The sequence below is a fragment of the Centropristis striata genome, chromosome 23, assembly GCF_030273125.1.
Source record: "Centropristis striata isolate RG_2023a ecotype Rhode Island chromosome 23, C.striata_1.0, whole genome shotgun sequence".
NCBI classification, from domain to species: domain Eukaryota; kingdom Metazoa; phylum Chordata; class Actinopteri; order Perciformes; family Serranidae; genus Centropristis; species Centropristis striata.
The window spans coordinates 14,125,905-14,145,794 of NC_081539.1; the positions used below are offsets into that span (position 1 = coordinate 14,125,905).

At 37.9% G+C, this 19,890-nt stretch overlaps 1 protein-coding gene across 1 annotated transcript in view; it reads right to left on the reverse strand.

The window, feature by feature from the left end:
* Positions 1–19,890, reverse strand: part of plxdc2b (plexin domain containing 2b) — a 126,764-nt gene that overhangs the window by 65,074 nt on the left and 41,800 nt on the right. The window contains exon 2 of the mRNA XM_059326872.1: positions 11,284–11,507. Within this exon, the coding sequence (XP_059182855.1) occupies positions 11,284–11,507 (224 nt within the window). The remainder of the gene's footprint in view (positions 1–11,283; positions 11,508–19,890) is intronic.

Sequence of the window (19,890 nt, forward strand, 5' to 3'; positions counted from 1 at the left end):
TGAAAGAGCTTTAAAAGGATGCCATTGCTCATGTGTGCAGCTCTTCATCAGCTGATAATGCCTGTGATCCATTATTCATTGTTCCGCTCCGTCTCCTGCCAGTTGCGGCAGCTTGATGGTATTGGTTGTGTGTGTATGTGTGTGTGTTTTCAAACTTAAGATATTAAACCACATACTGGTCTGTGCAGCACCAGCCAATTTCTGATTCCTTTTCATAGAAGTGTGGCTACTTTAGTATGATTTAGAGACATTCTGCACTGGTCTAAAACAGACCAGTGGAAAACATACCACTTAAAGAACCAATAAATACAACTACATTTATTATATTATTATTATTTATTTAAATCTGGTATTTGACATGTAAGTGTGGTCAATAATATCAAACTTTTGATACATATTGATACTTGAAACGGTTTCACTGTTTAGATACACAGGTACCAGCTGCTCATTCTGCCCTATTTTTTTGTACTTTTTTCTGCCTAAATCTCTTAAACAACTTCCACCCTGCTCAAAAATACCAAATATTCAAGTATTTTGAGGATTTTAACCCTTTAAATGCCAGTTTAAAAAAATATTCATCTGTAAAGTTTTTATCGCATTTTTTTTGGAAGTGGACATTTTTGTCCTTAATGACCTTAAAGGGTAGTAAATGGAAGTGGTCCCAGAGGGTTGAACACATCTCTTGACTTTTTCACAACAACTTTACAGGAGGCTGATGTGAAACTGCCGTGCTTACTGCAGCAAAAACATCTGTGGCCTATACACGGCAGATGCAAAGCTTCCACGACTACTGCCTTTTAAATGAGCGATCATTTTCAAGAAGTACATTGTTTTCATAACTATTAATTATTGTTGGTGTTTACAGCTGTTCTCTGCTACTAGCAATGGAAAGAAACGTTGTCGTTGTTTTTATAAAAATCTAAAATCTTATGCAAATCTCAATTTTTCCCTGCTGTATTGAAAATGGTACTGAATGCTGATATTTTTCAAGGTATTGTATTGAAGTTAGACATTCCAGTATTGTGATAAAGTTTGGACCCAGTCTGACCCGAGTCAGGTTCCTCACAGCCCAGAAGACCTGTAAAGACATCTGCTATGAATCTGGACTATAATTAAATGCTTTATTACCACTGATGGCATCTAAAATGTTTCCAAAGTGCTCGATCACTCTTAAAATTTGTAAGAAATCAAAACCAGGAGGCCTTCCAAGTGAATAAATATTTATAAGTCAGCATGGGCTTGTTTGAAAAAAACAAACAACAAAGAAATATGGAGAGAATAAAGTAGTCTGAGGTGAATCCAAACATCAGATGTATGATTTAAGTGTTTCCTTTTTGGCTGTAGATCCCATTAAGTGGATTTGCAAGCTGTCTGATGGGTTCAAACTGAATGTTGTTGTATTTTAAAGTGTTGTTCAAGGACGAGGAGGTAAAAAGAGTGCACATAACAAGCTATTCAAACTGTCTACCTTTCCTCTTTCTATTCATTTGAAGAAAAGTCTACAACTCAGTTAGACCGAAGCAGACTGGACACGTACGGAAATTTTAACAACTACAGGTTCATCTGCAGAGCAGCAGAGTTTAAACACTGAAAAACATAAAGACAAGTAAACATCTCTTTCCAAAAACATTATCCTCCGGGAACCTTTAAACAAACTTGACAAACTGAGACAAAAAAAAACAAAGGAGGAGAAAAAAATAATTTGCATTCACGGCAGGTTCTGAATATGGAGTGTGGTAAGGGTAAAAGCAGCACTGGGAATCAAAGTGAAGTAATGAAAATTAGCAAGACGAGCTGCTTGCTGCCTCGCTGTGTGAATTCTCTCCCTTAAGAAATACACAAATAAACAGTGAATGTAGCGGAGCATGTAACCCCCAAAGAGCCTCCTGAGCTGAGCAGTCCCAGACATCCAGTTACAACCATAAACCACACCCTCGTTACATCAAAGCGAGCTACACAAACACCAATACGCTGTCTGCTTTTAGTGGCAATCTGACATGTCTGACATTGGTTAAATCCTCAGGACGGGACTGTAGATACGCAGGCGGCAGCCAGGCACTAAAACGAGACCATCAAATGTACACATTATTTCAGAGGGAACATAAGGAGTTATGTGTCTCTCTGGGCTTCCCTTGTGGTGTTGTAATATCATGCAGGGTTTTAAAAAGAGAGCGCACTGTCCAATATATCATCCGAGTGGCTGCCGTATGTGTTCGTGCGGTTTGTTTATGCTCCTTACAAAGATCGGATTTAAAACGGAGACACCTGACAGCTGTAAGCTACCTCGAAAGCAGTTTCTCAAAGAGGTCAGGACCTCGTGTTGGCTCGCTTGGTATGCAGACAGGGTTTCCAGGTGATTTCTCAGACTGAGCCAGTGTACCAAGCCCAAGAAAAAACACTTTTTAAAAACATATGCAAGAGTCTCTACTGGAGGCAAGGCTCAACAAAATGCATTCGATTGCAACTGATGCAAGATTGTCCCAGAAATAAACAATATTATTATCATTTTAAGACCAATTTATGCCATTGGTATAATGCCAATATAAAAGGATTATAATGGAAATACACCCTTTTAAAGAGGAATTAACTTTTGATTATTAGGAATATTCAGAAATCAATGTGAAACATATTAAAATAACAGACTAATGATTACAGTAAAATGTGTCTCAGTGTTTGTTTTCATTCTTATAGATCTTATAATAGTAGGTAATACTCTCATGTTTGTCGGACATCATTTTGGCAAAAGTGTTGGTAAGTTAACACACCTGCATGTAAACACAACAGTCACTGTCAGCCAAAATTATCATAGTCATGTCTATTGATCATACGATAAGTCGATATTGTAATAATCGTTACAGGCTCACAGGCAAAGGAGAGTAACATGTGCACCCCAAAATATATAAATACATTTTTTTAATTTGTATAAGTGCCATTTAAATATTGCCCTTGCAAATTACAAATTTCAACCCAAGTGTTATATAAATGATATAACAAGGATTTTTTATTTTCATTTTTACACTGAAAGTCAAGGTCAATAAATGTATTATTATTATTATTATTATTATACTGATTGGTCAGTGTCACTTTCTGGGACGTAGCCTGATGTTCACTGGGAGAAGTCCACGTGATCCTACGACCTCATGGAGAGCGGGGGGACCCAATTTCGGATGTCCGCTGAAGTGCGAATGTGGTTCTACGCCCGATAAAGGGTTAAAGTCAGAACTGGAACTGCTGCACATGCATTGGTGAATTGACCCGACAGTGGCGAAGCATTTGACTGTGGAGTGAAAAGTGTGATCACAAATGATTTCACTAACAAAAGGACCAGATAAACCTAACAAAAAAAAAATTGTGAAGTCTTGGGAGATGAAGTACCACAGTCTTTCTTTCTTTCTTTTCATCTTTGAGTTGGATGAAAAGTTAAACTGCAAAGAACATTCAACAAACACCTTGATAAGTGACACATCACACTTCAAGTTTGAACATTCAACAGAAGCACGAGGCGAGACAAACACTGAAGGTCGAAGTAAACGTACGTCAAAGCAGGCTGTGAGATTTTTCTTATCTTTCTTATTCTTCAGCAAACTGTTCTGTTGAATTCAGTGTATGTCTAATGCACCAAACCGTGTTTAAATTATGTTGAATCTGAGATGTTTATGTTTAAATAGTCAAAATATACGATAACTAAAAATGACAACTACATTTTCAGCTTCTGCAACCAAAAACAAAGTGAATTTGAGTGATACAAGCAAGATTTTGGGGGGTTTATCAAAACCCAAAAGACTCCACAGTAGTCAAAAAACAGTGTTATGTACAGAATGGACTGGATTTACAACTCTTCAAAGTTATCAAGGTCATTTTTTGAATAATTTTATCCACTGTCTTTGCCATTTACAGTGCAAGCAATACTCAAGGAATGTGCACTTCCATTGAAAGTGAAGCCTTTTTTGCTTAATGACCCAGCGGTTTGTTTGTTTTTCTGTTTTGTTTTCCCCGATCCCTCTGCGTGTGCACTTGAGCTGTGCCAATACAGTGTTCTCACTGACATGAATGAGGAGATTGGGCTTTCTGTGGCAGTAATTAGTACTTAGCAGCAATGATACTTTGGGGAGCAGCTCAAGATGTTCACAGCGATCAAGCCATTAATTTACACCAACGTAATTTTCTTCTGAGAGCAGTAAAGTGCTCTTGTTTCCTTCAAATTGAAAAATCACAGTGGAAATTATTGTTTTTCAATATTTATTCACATTTGGTAGTCAAGACAGGAAACCCCACCATCTGTTCAGGGTGCAATGATATGCTATCAATATGTAGAAAAAGTTTCAATTTCAGATCAAGGCCTGAAGTGTCTTCTACAAGCCTACTTTACTTCACAAGTGAAAGGGACATACAGCAATAGAAATTGTTTGGTTAGGAGCACTTCCTGGACTCAAATGGAGTTTGTTTGAGATCATCTTCGGATAAGGATACATATGGGTTCAACACAGTGGTGGAAAGTAACTAAGTACATTTATTTAAGTACTGTACTAAAGTACAAATTTGAGGTACGTGTACTTTACTTGAGTATTTCCATTTTATGTAATTCTACACTTCTATTCCATTGCATTTCAGGCAAATATTGTACTTTTTACTCCATTACATTCAGCTGGCCACTTTAGTTACTTTTCAGGTCAAGATTTAACATAAAAAACATGATAAATTTAAAATGATTACACCTTTTTTATTTTTATTAAACCTTATAGTAACTGTATCCCACACCTGACACCGTTCGGCACTTACTACATCCCTGATCGAACACATCTGCAAACTTTCCAGTGTTTCACGGTCATTTCGAATATGATGCCCACCACCAGTGTAGGTTTAATTGATTTATACATATTTAACAATCTACGTGTGAAATTTAGTTTATGTACATGGAGATATACATGTCTAAGTACAATACAAAAGTAACTGAGAGAAAGCAGGCCACTCAGGCCACGATCTTAAAAGTACATCTTTATTTTTACTGTACTGTATTTTATTGTGAAGGTCAGAAGTATGGTCCGGGTGTGTTGATAACGATGGTTGATAACGGTGATATTTATTTGACTTACGCAGAAACATCCAATTTCCCCCGAAAAACTCAGTAGTCCACATTGTTTTACAGCGAGGAGATCCAAGTGTCTGACATGGGAAACAGTTAGCACACAGCTTATTCACTGGTGTTAGCCTCCTTTTGCCGACTCTGGTAAACCCTAAGGCTAAAGTACACGGTTAAAACAATATACAGTCTGAAAGATAAGAAGTTAGACTCTATTTTCACACCACTTAATTAAATTGGAAACACATTTATATTAGTAGTTAATGTGAAATTTTGATAGAATGTTAGCCAAAAGCTGTCCGATGTGGGAAAATCTTATATATTTATTGGAATATATAAAGATCGGAGAGGGGACATTCAGCGTAATGAGTACTTTTATTTTGATTATTTTGATGCTGATACTTTTGTACTTTTACTTTAATTTTGAATGCAGGACTTTTTCTTGTAGTGGAGTAATTTCACAGTGTGGTCTTAGTACTTTTATTTAAATAAGAGATCTGAATAGTTTTTTCACCACTGGTCTATCATCCCATAACCATAAAGAAGTCACCAAAATTAATTTGAAACACTTATCAACAGTAATGAGTGTTTGACATGAAAACAGATATTCATTAATAGTAATTTGAAGCTTTCTAGTATCAAATTAAATCATTACATGTTGGCTCCAGTATCAGTTGTTGTCATGAAACTAAAACCAGGTTAAAAACCTGCTCCAGTTTGGGAGATACAGTAACAAACCACAATAACATGAAAAACAGCCACAAGCCATTACTGACAACACGTCTAGACTGGTACAAGCCTTTCCTGAAGGTGATGAGATTTGGCTTGAATTCAGTGATAGTTTCTTGTTCCCACAGTTTGATCCAACTTTGCCTTTCTCTACCTCACAGTGACCTGAAGCCGAGAGGCTGTTTCATCTGATAGCGAACACAGTGAGTCACAGTCATCCAGGGCGTCAGAGTGTCTGCTGTTAAGGCCTGCTCTTATAAACCTGCATGTCGAGGTGAGATGAATCTATTGTTGGAAACTCGCGTTACGGCACCACTTAACCAAAACACAGACTGACCTCAAAGCAAAGACAATGAGGCAGATGGAGAGAAATGGAAACCTGATTTATGGAAATGAAAACAATTGGTGTTTTCCTTGTTCTGACATATATCTGGCCTTCCTTCAAACTCTAGTGTCAAACTGCAGGAATAATGGTTTTCTAGTTGAGAGTTAGGAATGATACCACTGGAGCCAGCAGTCGGTTAGCTTAGCTTCGCCTAGCATGAAGCTAGCCTGAAACAGCTGGCATGCAGAGCCAGGCTAGCTGTTTCAGGCTAGCTTCATGCTAGGCGAAGCTAAACTAACCGAAGCTAAGCCCACCTCTAAAGCTCACTAATTAAAGGTATAATACGTAAACGTTCCTCATTTAAATGTCTAAAAATTACTAAACCTATTTTAAATACACTAGTGCTCAAAAGTTTGGGGTCACCCAGAAAATGTCTGTGTTGTTTTGCATTAAAAATTAACTGTTTTATTCGTGAAACAAGTTACAAAATGAATTAAAAATATAGAAAAGACATTGACAAGGGTAAAAATAATAATTTTAACCTGTGAACCTCCAACTTTACCTCTAGATACTCAACTAGCTTGAGGAAGGATCACTGTATTGCTTCTCAAATCAGCACAAAACAGTTTCAGCGGTGCTAACATAATGCTCAGGTGTTTTAATGATCAATCAGCCTTTCAACACTATAATGGATTAACACAATGTGCCACTGGAACACAGGAGTGATGTTTGCTGACAATATATAATAGATATTTCATAAGAAAAATCAGCCGTTTTCCAGCTTTAATGGTCATTTATCACATTAACAATGTCAATTGAAATGGGCTTATCTTAAAAAAAAGGACATTTCTAAGTGACCCCAAACTTTTGAGTGGTAGTATATGTTGTTGAGTTGTGTACTTACATAATAATATAGAGAAATTTGTAGTTTAATCAATAACGGATAACGAATAACAGTCCATTTCCACCCATCATCATGTGTCAGTGTTGTGGTTGTCTGACAGAAGCTGTTATAAATTAACTATTCATCCAGTTTAAGTCACATTTTTACCTGGTGAAGGATTTTAGTCAGTTGAAGTTTAAAAGCTGAGCAAACGTTAGCAGCAGCTTGCAGATAAAATTATCAATAATTAACATTAACATCAATAATTAACAAGTTTTTGTTGTCAGTTGGGGTGTAACACTACATTGATCTCGAGCGATATATCAGTCAAAAGATCAACAATCCAATATCGATGCAGAGTGGAAATATTGATACATGACACCTTTATTTTGATATCCCTCCTTTAAATTAATTCTTCCTATTAAAAAAAACAGATTGTTTTTCATTTAGGTGTCCTGAAGAGCTCAATAATAAAATGTCAAATCATATTTTAATTGCTTTTTGTGAGTTGACTTGGACTGATGGTGTTAAATGGGCATCTGATATCATCTCATATCGATCGCAGGCCATTAAAATAAATCAAAACTTTATCTTGGCAGACTTTGTGATATCAGAAAATATCGTATTGCTGTCCAAAGAATTGATCAAATATCGGATTATGAAGAAACTTGTGATTTACACGTCTGGATGTCAGTCTGACTTCCTTCTAAACTCACTATTTTTCAGCATGAAATATAAAAACAAATCAATAAATGAGAGTCTGTTTCTACACAGGAAGTAGCTTCAACAGACACGAGAGACACAGTAAGAGATTCTAATGTTTCTTTAGCTGCACATCACTAACTGAAATAGACATAACACACAATAAAAATACAATTATATACCGATATTGAAAGTGTCTATGTGTATATTTTCCTTTAAGTGGACACACTGTCCCTGCTCTGTCTCCCTCAGTTAAAGCTCCTTCAGATCAGAGAAGAAAGTCTTTAAATCCATTCAGCTCACTGCTGGCTGGAAGATTCCAGCTCAGTCTCGACTGTTTCTGCCCTCTGAATATGAAGGCTCCTCTCATGTCAACAAAGTGTGTGTGAGGCAGGTGAGGGAATGTGTGTGTGTGTGTGTGTGTGTGTTGAGTAACGACAGAAGGAAACGGGGCTGTTTGTACTGTGAAATGCTTCTCCGTTCTGCAACAACAAATGAGCCCCAGAAAGCGAAAAACAATGATTGTGTCCCTACATGAACGCGTGTAAGCGCGTCCATGAGTGTGTGAAAGATTACAGCTGATGATCAAAGCTGCCTACCTCCTCTCTGAGAGACGCGAGGCTGTGAACCTGAGATGATTAGAAGCCACTGAAAAACTTAACGAGCTGTCTAAGCCCTGGCGGCCGCCGTCATTATGACTGAATGCCTGGATGCTGTCCGCAGGGCCACGGCGGAAAAAAACAAGGAGACACGGGCGATGCCTTTCATTTACATAGACGCAAACACAGGCAGAACCCTCTATTAATCTCCAGCAGCTCCACTAACCCCTCAAATCTGTGGGAGACCCGGTTAATTTCCTGTTCTGGTCTCTCCGAGGTCAAGTTTAAGAGGATCCAACCCCACGAAGAAGGTAGATGAACACCTGAGGGCTCAGCTTAATTTGATATAAAATATTAATCCTCAAAGGCCCCTCCTAGTCCTCTTTTTCATTACTAAACATTCACTCTACCAGGGAGATTTATAATTGCTTCAGGGGAAGCAACCGGGTATATTTAGGTCCGGCTCAACAGAGGACTTTATCGATTCATTCTCTTTATATTAGTTGGCTTCTTTACTAGACAGGAGGGTTTACTGCGCGGAGCTGCTCTGATCTCAACTGAGTCACAATACAGTCTAAATTCATCCAGCAGGAACACGATGATGGCAAACTTTAGTTCTGTTAAACTTATTACAGGGAGTTTTTAACTTGTTATGAAACATTTTAATGCTGATGTGTCCATCAATACATTAGAATATCATAGAAAAGTCTATTTCCAGTAGTTCAAGTCAAATAGCCCCAACCAAGTATTGAGTGCATATAGATGGACATACTTTCTAGAAGCCAACATTTTCATATTAAACATACTTTTTAAAATGGGTCTTTTGTAATATATATTTTTTTGAGACACTAAATTTAGGTCGTCATTAAATGTAAGCCATAATCATTATAATTAGAAGAAATTTTGTGTGTAATGGATCTATATAATGTGTTATTTCCACCTTTTGAATTGAATTACTAACATAAATAAACTTTTCTATGATATTCTAATTTATTGAGATGCACCTGTACATGACATACATAAGCAAACAAGCCCTACAGCAAGAAGATTTCTTTCTTAGTTATTATTGAGGCCCGTCACCAGGTCCATTTCCCTGTAAAAACAGACAAAACGGTTTATGACGCGCAGACAGGAAAAGTCGATGTTTGAATTCTTCTGGCATGTTAAAAAGGAGGAGGAGCAGGAGGAGATTTGTCTTATATTTGTGTTTATGGCTGATACTGGGGCATGATCAGCAACTATTTTAAGAAAATAATTGACTGCAAAACAAAAAAAAGCTAAAAGAAGCAGTAATAGAGTAGTGGAGAAAACATGAGTCAACCTTGGTCGCAACAGATTGAGGGAATTGAGGGATTTTTAAATGGATTTAAAACTGATACTGGATTGGCGATCTAGATTCCGATTTGTCATTTGTGATCAGTTTAGCTAAATAACGCCTTATTAGAAATTAGCACCAACGTTATTTTATAAGCCGTGAGGAGCTGCAGGCTGTGTGAGACCAGCTGGTCGGCAAACTAAAGCACATGTTGACAATGTTTTTGTGATTACTCTCGCTGGCAGAACGGGTCTTAAAGCTCTAAACATGAAAGCTAAAAGAACAAATACAAATGGGTTAGAACCAGGAGAGAAAAAATGGTGGGGCAGCACGAGGTGAATAACCATCACATTTAGGTTTGACCAAAATGATGAATCATGGATGATGTAAGGAATCCATGTCTGCTCAATTTTCAGATACCTCCATATTAAACTGCACCAGGTTCAGAGATTGCATTTTGGCCAATGAATTACGCCTCTTTTTTTCACAGACTACAACCCAGAGCGCTTATGGAACCAAAATATTCTAATGTTGCCTACAGATTCTGCATTCATATGCAGATATCTGTTTACAAAGATTACTCCTCCTCACCATAACATCCCCAAAAAACCCAGAAAGAGCAGACAGATATCATGCACAGTTGATACATTCCCACACAGCCATTAGATGAGGCAAAATAACTGATAACACCTGTGTGGGAGGACTATGGGTTTGTATATTGCTACACAATTCAATGGGTGCTCCAGTGATTTACTGTAGCATGGCACCTCCATAAATTTGGCGAACTTATGTGGGTAACTAATAGAGGTGGGGGGGAATCGATACAGCATAGTATTGCGGTATTTTGCCTGTCAATATTAAATTGATTCATGGCCGCCAAGTATCAATATTTAGTGATCCGACGGCCGGCGGGCTGTCTGTCTTTTCTTTTCTTTTTTACCGGAGGCCGTAGCGGGCTCACTTTTATGAATATACTGGAGATACTGGTATGATATGAAACTAGAAGATCTAAGGAATCTATAGGCACCATATCCGTCATATCGTGTTGGGAGGTTAAAGTTGAGGAAAGTTTGAGAAAATGCTGCAGTTGTTGTTGTCGATACATGTTTGATATCAGTTCAGTTCAGTTTGACTGAATACTTTGTAGGTCAGTCTGTGGGTTTGACTCTCAATGTGGAGAAATAAAGAGACTGAAGTGAGATGAATAGACTGAGAATTTTCTCTTATTCAATTCTTGATTGAATTAAATTTCGTGGACACAAAATATAGTTAAACTGTTAAATTGCAATATATTGTACCACAATACTCACCGTATCGCAAAATGCTTAAAATCACAATACTATCGTATCGTGACTCAAGTATCGGGATAAAATCTTATTGTAGGGCCTCTGCTGATTCCCACCTCTAGTAACTTAAGCCCAAAAATCCTGCATGCCACACCAAAATACAACTGTCTTTCATTAAACTCCACACATTAAGTTTGTAAAGCAAACTTTCTGTGAAACATCTTCCCTGGACTTTAGAAAACTCTCCCAGAGCCACAGAGGACAATTCCAATCCTCTATTCTTCTCTCTAACAGTGAAAACACAAAATGACATAGAGGTACAGTTCTCCCTGTTACAACCTTGTGGCTGTGAATCAGCACCTACCTCTATCTGGGAGCTGTTGTCTGTTTCCTCTGCAGACAGCAGGCCCGGGAAGCCCTCGGGCTCCTCTTGCTCTGGAACCTGCTCCTGCTCCTGACTGGCCCTGTTACTGTCCATGTTACGAGGTTTCGGGGGAAGCCATCTCCTCCACCGGTGACTGTACAGCTTCACATCCACGTCTGTGTCCTCATCTGCCGCCTGCCCCTGCACGTACGAGTAAGAGACCCCTGGGGAGACAGGGAAAGAGTGTGAGTTACAAAATAAAACGTCAGTGCAGCTTGGCCTAAAGCCAAATCACCTTAAAGCTGTAATGCATGTCGATAAATGATGCACAGTGGGTCACAAGAAATATACTTTAATAAAGCATGCTTATTATTTAATATCCAACCTAATGAAGTGGATTAAAGCCTCTGTAGTCTGAGAGGAAAATGTTTCCATGTATTGCAAATTAGCAAAATAATTACATGGGACACTAATATTTGTACTTTCGCTGAGGCAATAGTGAAATCACAGAGGCGGGGACTATTCAAGCCATTAATCTTATGCCGCTCCCTCATAACTCACTGTCTCTGCGGACTTCTCATTGCACTGGGGAGAAATCTCCCCGGCTGAAACAGATGTGCATTAGCAATGACTCAGCAGCCATCACACAGACCAGTGGGCCACAGTCACACACAACCATCCCCATCCCTGAGTCTGAAATGAGACGCCGCTGACAGGTGAAAAATGGTTCTGTTTTAATGTAAACACTGACCGGATTAACCGAGCCTGAGACAGACTGCCGGATCTGAGGTGAAATCTGTGATAAGGAACAGGATTTCTGAATTGAAACGAGTCCAAAAAAAGGCATCAAACAGAATATCACAAGTTCTAAAACACTTTGATGATTCCGACCAGAATTATTTTGTTCAAATATTTAAGCATCACCTGTGAATGCTTTACCACTTTATCTGTTGGCTTTAAACCACTCAGCTGTGTTTGCACGTTTGATTCAGTTTGTTTAGATTGATGTAAAAGCCAATAATCAAACTCAGGTGTGACTGAACCAAGACCTTCTGTTTGCACCTATAGTTTGTTCACCACTTGATGGTTTCCAAAAGTTTGAGTGTTTTCCTCTTGGTTTGGTTTCTTTTCACAAAGACAGGAGAAGGTCCTGACAAGTGCATATTTCTGTTAGAACACTGCTCTGAAATTCTCCGGCTAGCTGCTACTACCACTAATACACAAGCTGTGCACTGCAGCAGCCCAGAATTCAAAGCAAACCTGGCTATGGGAGCTTTTTAGCTCAAACTTGCAGCTGGTTGGATCAAGTCGGGTCACCTTACCAGCACAAATGAACATACGCTCCAGAGTAGGGATGGGTTTTTGGAAGAAACCTGCCAACTCGAGCATCTATAAAGTTGCATGCATGGGCAAAATAAAAGATATATATATATATACACCATGCAAAAGCCTGCTTTGATAACGGACACTTTTATTTTTGAAAGGACGAAAAGAGACTTCCTGTTGAACTCAAGTGAGATTATATTGTAAAGATAATGTCAAGGAGTTCAATGTTTTATGTTTTAGCCCCCGAAGAGGCATGAGGTTAGTTTTTACAGTTATCTTGCATATTTAAGTGTGTTTTGTGTTTAAATAAGTTTTGGATAAAATGAAACCTAGTAATTCATGCTAGCAAGGTTTAAAAGATAGTTTTGCTCAAAATACTCTTGTATTTCTGTGTGTTTTATAATTGTTATTGCAGCTTTCAGTTTGCAAACTGTAGCTTTATCCAACTTAATTCTCAGCTCATTGGCTTATTCAGTTCAGTGAGTTCAGTTAGGTTGTGTTACTTTATTTAAATAAATCTATTTTTATATCTGCTATTCGCCAGGTCTCTCCCATTTTTGTCATCTCCTTTGAGCCGGGTCATGACAGCACTGATACACAGTCATAGATTAAATTAAAAAATGTATGTGATCGCCCAAATTCTTAACGACCATTAATCGATCAACGATTAATTATTCCCATCCCATCCCTACTCCAGAGTTTGTTAGGGACCGGACTGCGACCACATCTGTACAGTGTCTCTGTGTGGTTATTTTGGTCCACACCCAAACTAATCCCTGTGTTCATACCTGCTCAAACAGACAGGACCATATGGGAACATGAACCAGGGTCAGATTTGACTAAAAAGCGCTGGTGTCAAAACATCCACTACTAAACTACTAAATTCATCTGCTGATCATGAGCTGTCAAAGAAGCCATCTTACAATGGTTAGTCAATCACAAAGTAAAAAGGAGACAAAAGAGAGGCGCTTTGCTTATGTCCTCGGGTTATATCTAGTCCACTTCAGAATAATATTGTCCTTTTTACTCCACTACAATAACTTGACAGCTTTAGATACTAGTAACTTTCCAAATGAATATATAATGCTCTCTTATAAATTAAACTACACATATGTACAGCTTAAGCAATTTACAGAAAATGAATCAGCAACTGTTTTAATTGTTTAAGTCAAGTAAGTTAAGTATTACGGTGAAAGATATTGGACCTGTTTCTACCTTATTATTCTCAACATTCTAGCTGCAATCGTGACTAATATTGCTCATAATCAGTTATATGTGTGTGACGTCAGAGAAGAAGAATAAACACGTAAGCAGTAAATTCACCATGATTGCATTTAGATTATGTAATTCTGACGAAGCAGGATGACCTTCGCTAAAACTGTCCCATCAATAAATCGTTTTTCAGCCCATTTTACTGCTCTTGTTTTGCCTGTGACAAGTCACGACATGAAACAGACCAAACCCAAAACTTTTTTTTTTTAATGACGAAGTGAACCAAACTACAAGTGTGAAAGTGAGTTCAGTCTAAACCTGCATAAGAGCCTTTTATAAGCTCTGTTTACACTGTTTAACCAGCCACCTGTCTGCAACACATTTATAGCGTCCTGTTTATCCGTGTGGGCTTTGCAGTCTTACACACTGGTATATTTATTTAAGCACCATTTTGAGATGCTTTACTTTAGGTTTTTTGTATATGCTACCATCATTTACAGGGAAATAGTGTACTTGACAGCTGGAGTTGCTCTACAGATTAAGATTTTACAAAAGTACAATGAATTTATAAAATATGATACTGTGCTATGTATTAAACTGTAAATCAAACTCACAGTATATGACATGCTTAAAATGTGCCCCACCTCCACAAGCATGAGTAATAATATTCGAATAATATGATGTACAGTACTGTGCAAAAGTCTTGGCAGGTATGAAAAAATGCCTGGAAGAATTGAAGCTGGGTTGAAGGATTTTTCTTCTGTTCACTCACTTTGCATTATGTTTATTGATAAAAATGAACTATTAACATTTCTATTTTTTAAAAGCATTCTTATTTTACAGCATTTTTTCACACCTGCCTAAAACTATTGCACATGACTGCATATGACATGACTATTATTTTTACTTTAATACTTTAAGTAAATTTTTCTTGTTTCTAATTTGTTTGTACTTTTACTGAAGTAAAAACTTGACTGGAGGGCTTTTTCTTGCAACAGAGTATTTTTAAGTATTAGAATTTTTGCTTTTATTCAAGTAAAAGATATGTATATGAAGTAGGAAGTAACTATATCTAGGCTCCAATGCAAAGGCTGAATCCTGCCTACCAGTGCAATATATACGGTTTATATATGATTAAATCTGACCTGGAGTGCATTTTTCCATTTTTCATTTGCTTACATGGGTTTCACCAACTCAACAATAACAGATACAAGGTCTATGAATGAGAGCATCACAGACATCTGTTTATCTGTTTGTCCTGATGAACTGCAGACATGTTTTTCTGGCTTCGGGTTAACGCCTGATAACCTCCCTCTCCCCATAAATCCTAATCGAATTAAGCTTTTGATGACAATTAGTAATAAACTTGGTTGTTATAGCATTCATACAAACACAAAGTTTACATTGTGCTTGCATGCCTTTGCATCAGTGCAAATTATTTTGGCTTTAGGACAAAAAAACTGCTGATTCCTCTGTCATTACTACACATACCTTCTTTTTTATGAGACAGGGGTCACTGGGTTTATTAACCAGCAGAGCTCGTTTTTTCCACTCCTTTCCAGTCCCTTTTCTCTAACGCTCAAATTTCCTTCTCCTCTCTCATCCTCCTCTTTCTGGGCCCCCGACCAGAGGCTCTCATGAGACGAGGAGAGAGCAAGTGGAGGGGCTTCAGATGCTAATTCGCCCCAAAAGTGGAGGCTGACAGATTCACTTTATAATGAGCATCGGCAAAGCAAGAAGAAAAGAGACCAATCTGCTTGAAGAGATAGGTGTTGATGTACATTCATGGAAGGATTTAACCGAGCAGAAGGCACAAGAGTATGAAAGAGGGCTGAGTGCAATTTGCAGCTAATTGTTTTTGGAGCCAAAGAAGTAGAACGATTAAAAGTTAGTGTTCACCTTCTATAAGTAATGTTAAAGACCACACACCAAGCCAGAAATCTTATGCAATTTTGCATCCAGGCTTGCACTGTAACATTCACTATTAGACAAATTACATTACTAAAAATTAAAAGACTTAATGGTCTTGTTCATGCTTTTATCTTTAGTAGCCTCTGTGACTGTAATGCTGCCTTTACAGGTTACAGAGAAAGCTGAGTATGCACCAGATCATATTTTACTTCTTTTAAATCCAGCTGGATTAAAACTTTTATGTGTACCACTGCTTTTTATTAAATCAACCGCAGCAGTATTCATTCTTGTCTTGCACAAGGGTGTCATTTTTTATTCTCCTCATTAATCAGTTTCAGCCATTTTTAGTATATAGTCCTTTATTTATAACTCTTTTTGAATTGTTCCGTCTCACCCATAAAGTTGGGAAAAAATATTTTTTACCCCTTACTATGAAATAATTGTTACAATGTGATTTATTCTTGACAGATAAAGTGCATATCTCATCACAATGGAAATGAAACCACAATTTACAAAGGATTGTGTCTGAAAACAAAATTATTCCAATTTTACGGGCAATCTTGTATTTGTGTCTTTATACTGTTCCTTTTATATTTCATCTTTGTGCCTTTTATGTCTTATGTTGAGCACTTTGAATAGCATTTGTGCCATTATCCTTAGAAATATACTCATAAAAATACTTCCGTGCATTCTAAAAACCTGGATCTTCAAAAAAATACCCGGATCTTCCACACCTATTAGTGGGGCGGATTAGCTGAACAATCGTTCACTTTGTGATAAAAGCATGAAATTTGGTAGATGTGTTGGTGAATATGTTTCAAACAAATCTGGATATTGGGCCACCTCAAAAGCGCCCCCTAGTGGCCGTGGCAGGCATTTGTTATACAAATAAATCAATGATGAATAAAAACTGCCCTTTTAATAATACCAACTGGTGATGAATTGTATATTGTTGGAAAGCCTGATTAGTCACCTTTACAACGAGGTACAGCTTGTAAGGATCGTGCATTCATGGAATGAGCAACGGGGCTAAACGTGTGGGTAGCAACCCCCAAAAATGTGCATCCCCTGTGGGGCGGATTAGCTCAATAAATCACAAGAATTGTTTATTTTGTGATAGAAGCACACAATTTGGTGGATGTGTTGGTGGATATGTTTCAAACAAATCTGTATATTAGGCCATCGCAAATTCGCCCCCTAGTGGCCATAGCAGTCATTTTCTTCGTTAAAATTACAAAAAATATTTAAATTATTTCTTAAAATATTACAAAAATGTAAACTAAATATATAAATGTAAATTAAAAAATGTAAATACACATATTAAATTAACAAAAATCCAGTTAGACACTCTTTCAGTTATTTTTCCTGCCCCACCACAATCGGGCTAGCCATTGAGCTAGCTAGCAAATGAGCTAGCTAGCATTTGCTTCCTGGGACAAGCAGTGCAGTGGACTGTCCATCAAGGTATGTCTAAATATTTTATTTCACCTGTTATAATTATGAATAAAATATGCTATGAACATCATAAAGGCTAAAGAGAAAAACAATCATCATGGACCTTGGCGGAAAAGTAAATTAGCAAGATAGCAAAAATAGGTACTTAAGCTAGCTAGTTAGCTTCGAACATGTATCAGTGGCTGTTGTGTGTGAAAGCTTAATAAGACACTGTTAAATTATGTCCTGTGGAATGTGGACATCCCTCTCTGCACACACACACACACACACACACACTATATGTAATGTCTCCTTTGCCCATGTGGTTCTTTTTTTCTTTTTTTAAATGTATTTTATAACTCCATCACAGTTAGTCAGGCGGCTTAGGACCAGATTTGAGAAGAAAGGGGACACGCCGGACAAAAGCACCAACATTTTTCCACATGCTCTCTATCACCAAAGGTTTCAACTTTTGGTAGGAGCCACTTCATCAAGATTGCAGATAGGAGATGGCAGCCATATAAGCCATAAGTCTATGAGAACCAATATATCTTCCAAGCCACTAAGAAGGTCAATCTTGGTGTCAAAATATACATTTTCTGGGTCAAAGAATCATTTAAAGCTATTGAGAATATCACTGGATGACTCACTGTAAATAATTTGTTGATCAAGATCTGACATGAGATGAAAGCGTACCCTTGATTTTTTTGAGCAGTGTACATGGCAGCTAATCCTCACTCTCCCGTGAACATTGATTCCAAACAGTTTTAACTCAGGATACCCTGCTGCAGCACTTGAAGCGAGTTGCTCAGTCTGAGTGAAAATGAACATATCTATTTGATCAAATAATCATCTAGTGATATTCTCAATAGCTTTAAATGATTCCTGGACCCAGAAAATGTATATTTTGACACCAAGATTGACCTTCTAAGTGGCTTGGAAGATATAGCATTTCTCATAGACTTTATATGGCTGCCATCACCGCAATCTTGATGAAGTGGCTCCTACTAAAAATTGAAACCTATAATGATAGAGAGTATGTGGAAAAAATGTGGTGCTTTTGTCCGGCGTGTCCCCTTTATTTGGCGAAGCCGCCTGACTAAGTCACACACCTCAGTACAAGGATTTTGCCAGAAAGAGTAACCTGCTACAAGTAACCCTAGTAGAATTTTTAAAATGTATGATTTTTTTCTCTGTCTAAATGTGTTTTGTTTTTATTGTTGCAGGTCATACAATATTAAAAATTATTTTTCTTTTTAAGGAGCAACAGAAGAATACAAGCCAAAGAGGAGGCCGTAGCCTGTGAATGGGAATATCAAGACCTAATAAAATGTTATACAAAATAATGTTCTTTTCTATTAGACTGTAATAAAGCTTTTGTCACTTTAACATGTCTCTAAATTATATTTGTGGTGCTGAAAACATGAAACAGCAGCTGTAGGGTAGGCAAAGCATTCCTCGCCAGTAACCACCGGCTTTTAAATGGCCATTTTTAAAAATGGCCACCACAGCCATCAGAATTTTTTTTGCGATGGCCCAATATCCAGATTCATTAAACATGTATTCAGCAATGAGTGTACCAAATTTGATGCTTTTATCACAAAATGAACGATTGTTCAGCTAATCCACCCCACTACACAGGGGATGCACATTTTTGGGGGTTGCTACCCACATGTTTAGCCCCGTTGCTCATTCCATGAATGCACGATCCTTACAAGCTGTACCTCGTTGTAAAGGTGACTAATCAGGCTTTCCAACAATATACAATTCATCACCAGTTGGTATTATTAAAAGGGCAGTTTTTATTCACTATTGATTTATTCGTATAACAAATGCCTGCCACGGCCACTAGGGGGCGCTTTTGAGGTGGCCCAATATCCAGATTTGTTCGAAACATATTCACCAACACATCTACCAAATTTCATGCTTTTATCACAAAGTGAACGATTGTTGTAAAATATTGAGCTAATCCGCCCCACTATATTGGGTCCATATCAGCTTTAGTCTTGATTTAAAAGAGTTGAGATTTATGTGTTAAAACCACTGACCTAGGTTTAGGGCAAAAAATCTTCCTGGTAAGGCGTTATAAAAGTCAGTTTAAACAGTAAATAAATGTATGTTAATGCCGGAAGTGAAGTAGTTAAAAGGGTCACGTGGTTACGGCAAGTTACGTTAAAAACATAAGTTACATTCAAAAATGTGATTCACGTAAACAACGTAAGTTAAATTAAAAATTGTTTATTTCTGTTTTCACACGGGATGCGACCCCCGCTCTCCATCCACCGCCCCAGTCTCCACCAAGACGCGGAAATCTGCCATTTTAACTTCGCTTCGCCGTCAATCACTACTACGTCATGAAAGATGGCGGCAGACACATTGCAGCGGAAGGTGAAATATAGTTCGTATTTTACCACCTGTACACACGACCTATAATCCCATTAGGTTGAATCCCAACAACCTGGTGGTCAGAACTTCCTTCAGGCACCTTTAGGTTACCCATAGATGAGACAGTCTTTGCAGAACATAAGTGTTTCTCTGTGCATCATCTCAGCTCTCCTGGCCAACTATTCACTCACTGTCTCATTCTCACCATCCCACTAACGATCCCTGACTCACTCTATCCCTAACGGTCATTAGTCACACCCGTGCGGACAAAGTAGCCCAGGCAAAACTTCCCGTCAACAGCAGTGATATACGCTAATCCGAGAGGCACCTACACACAGC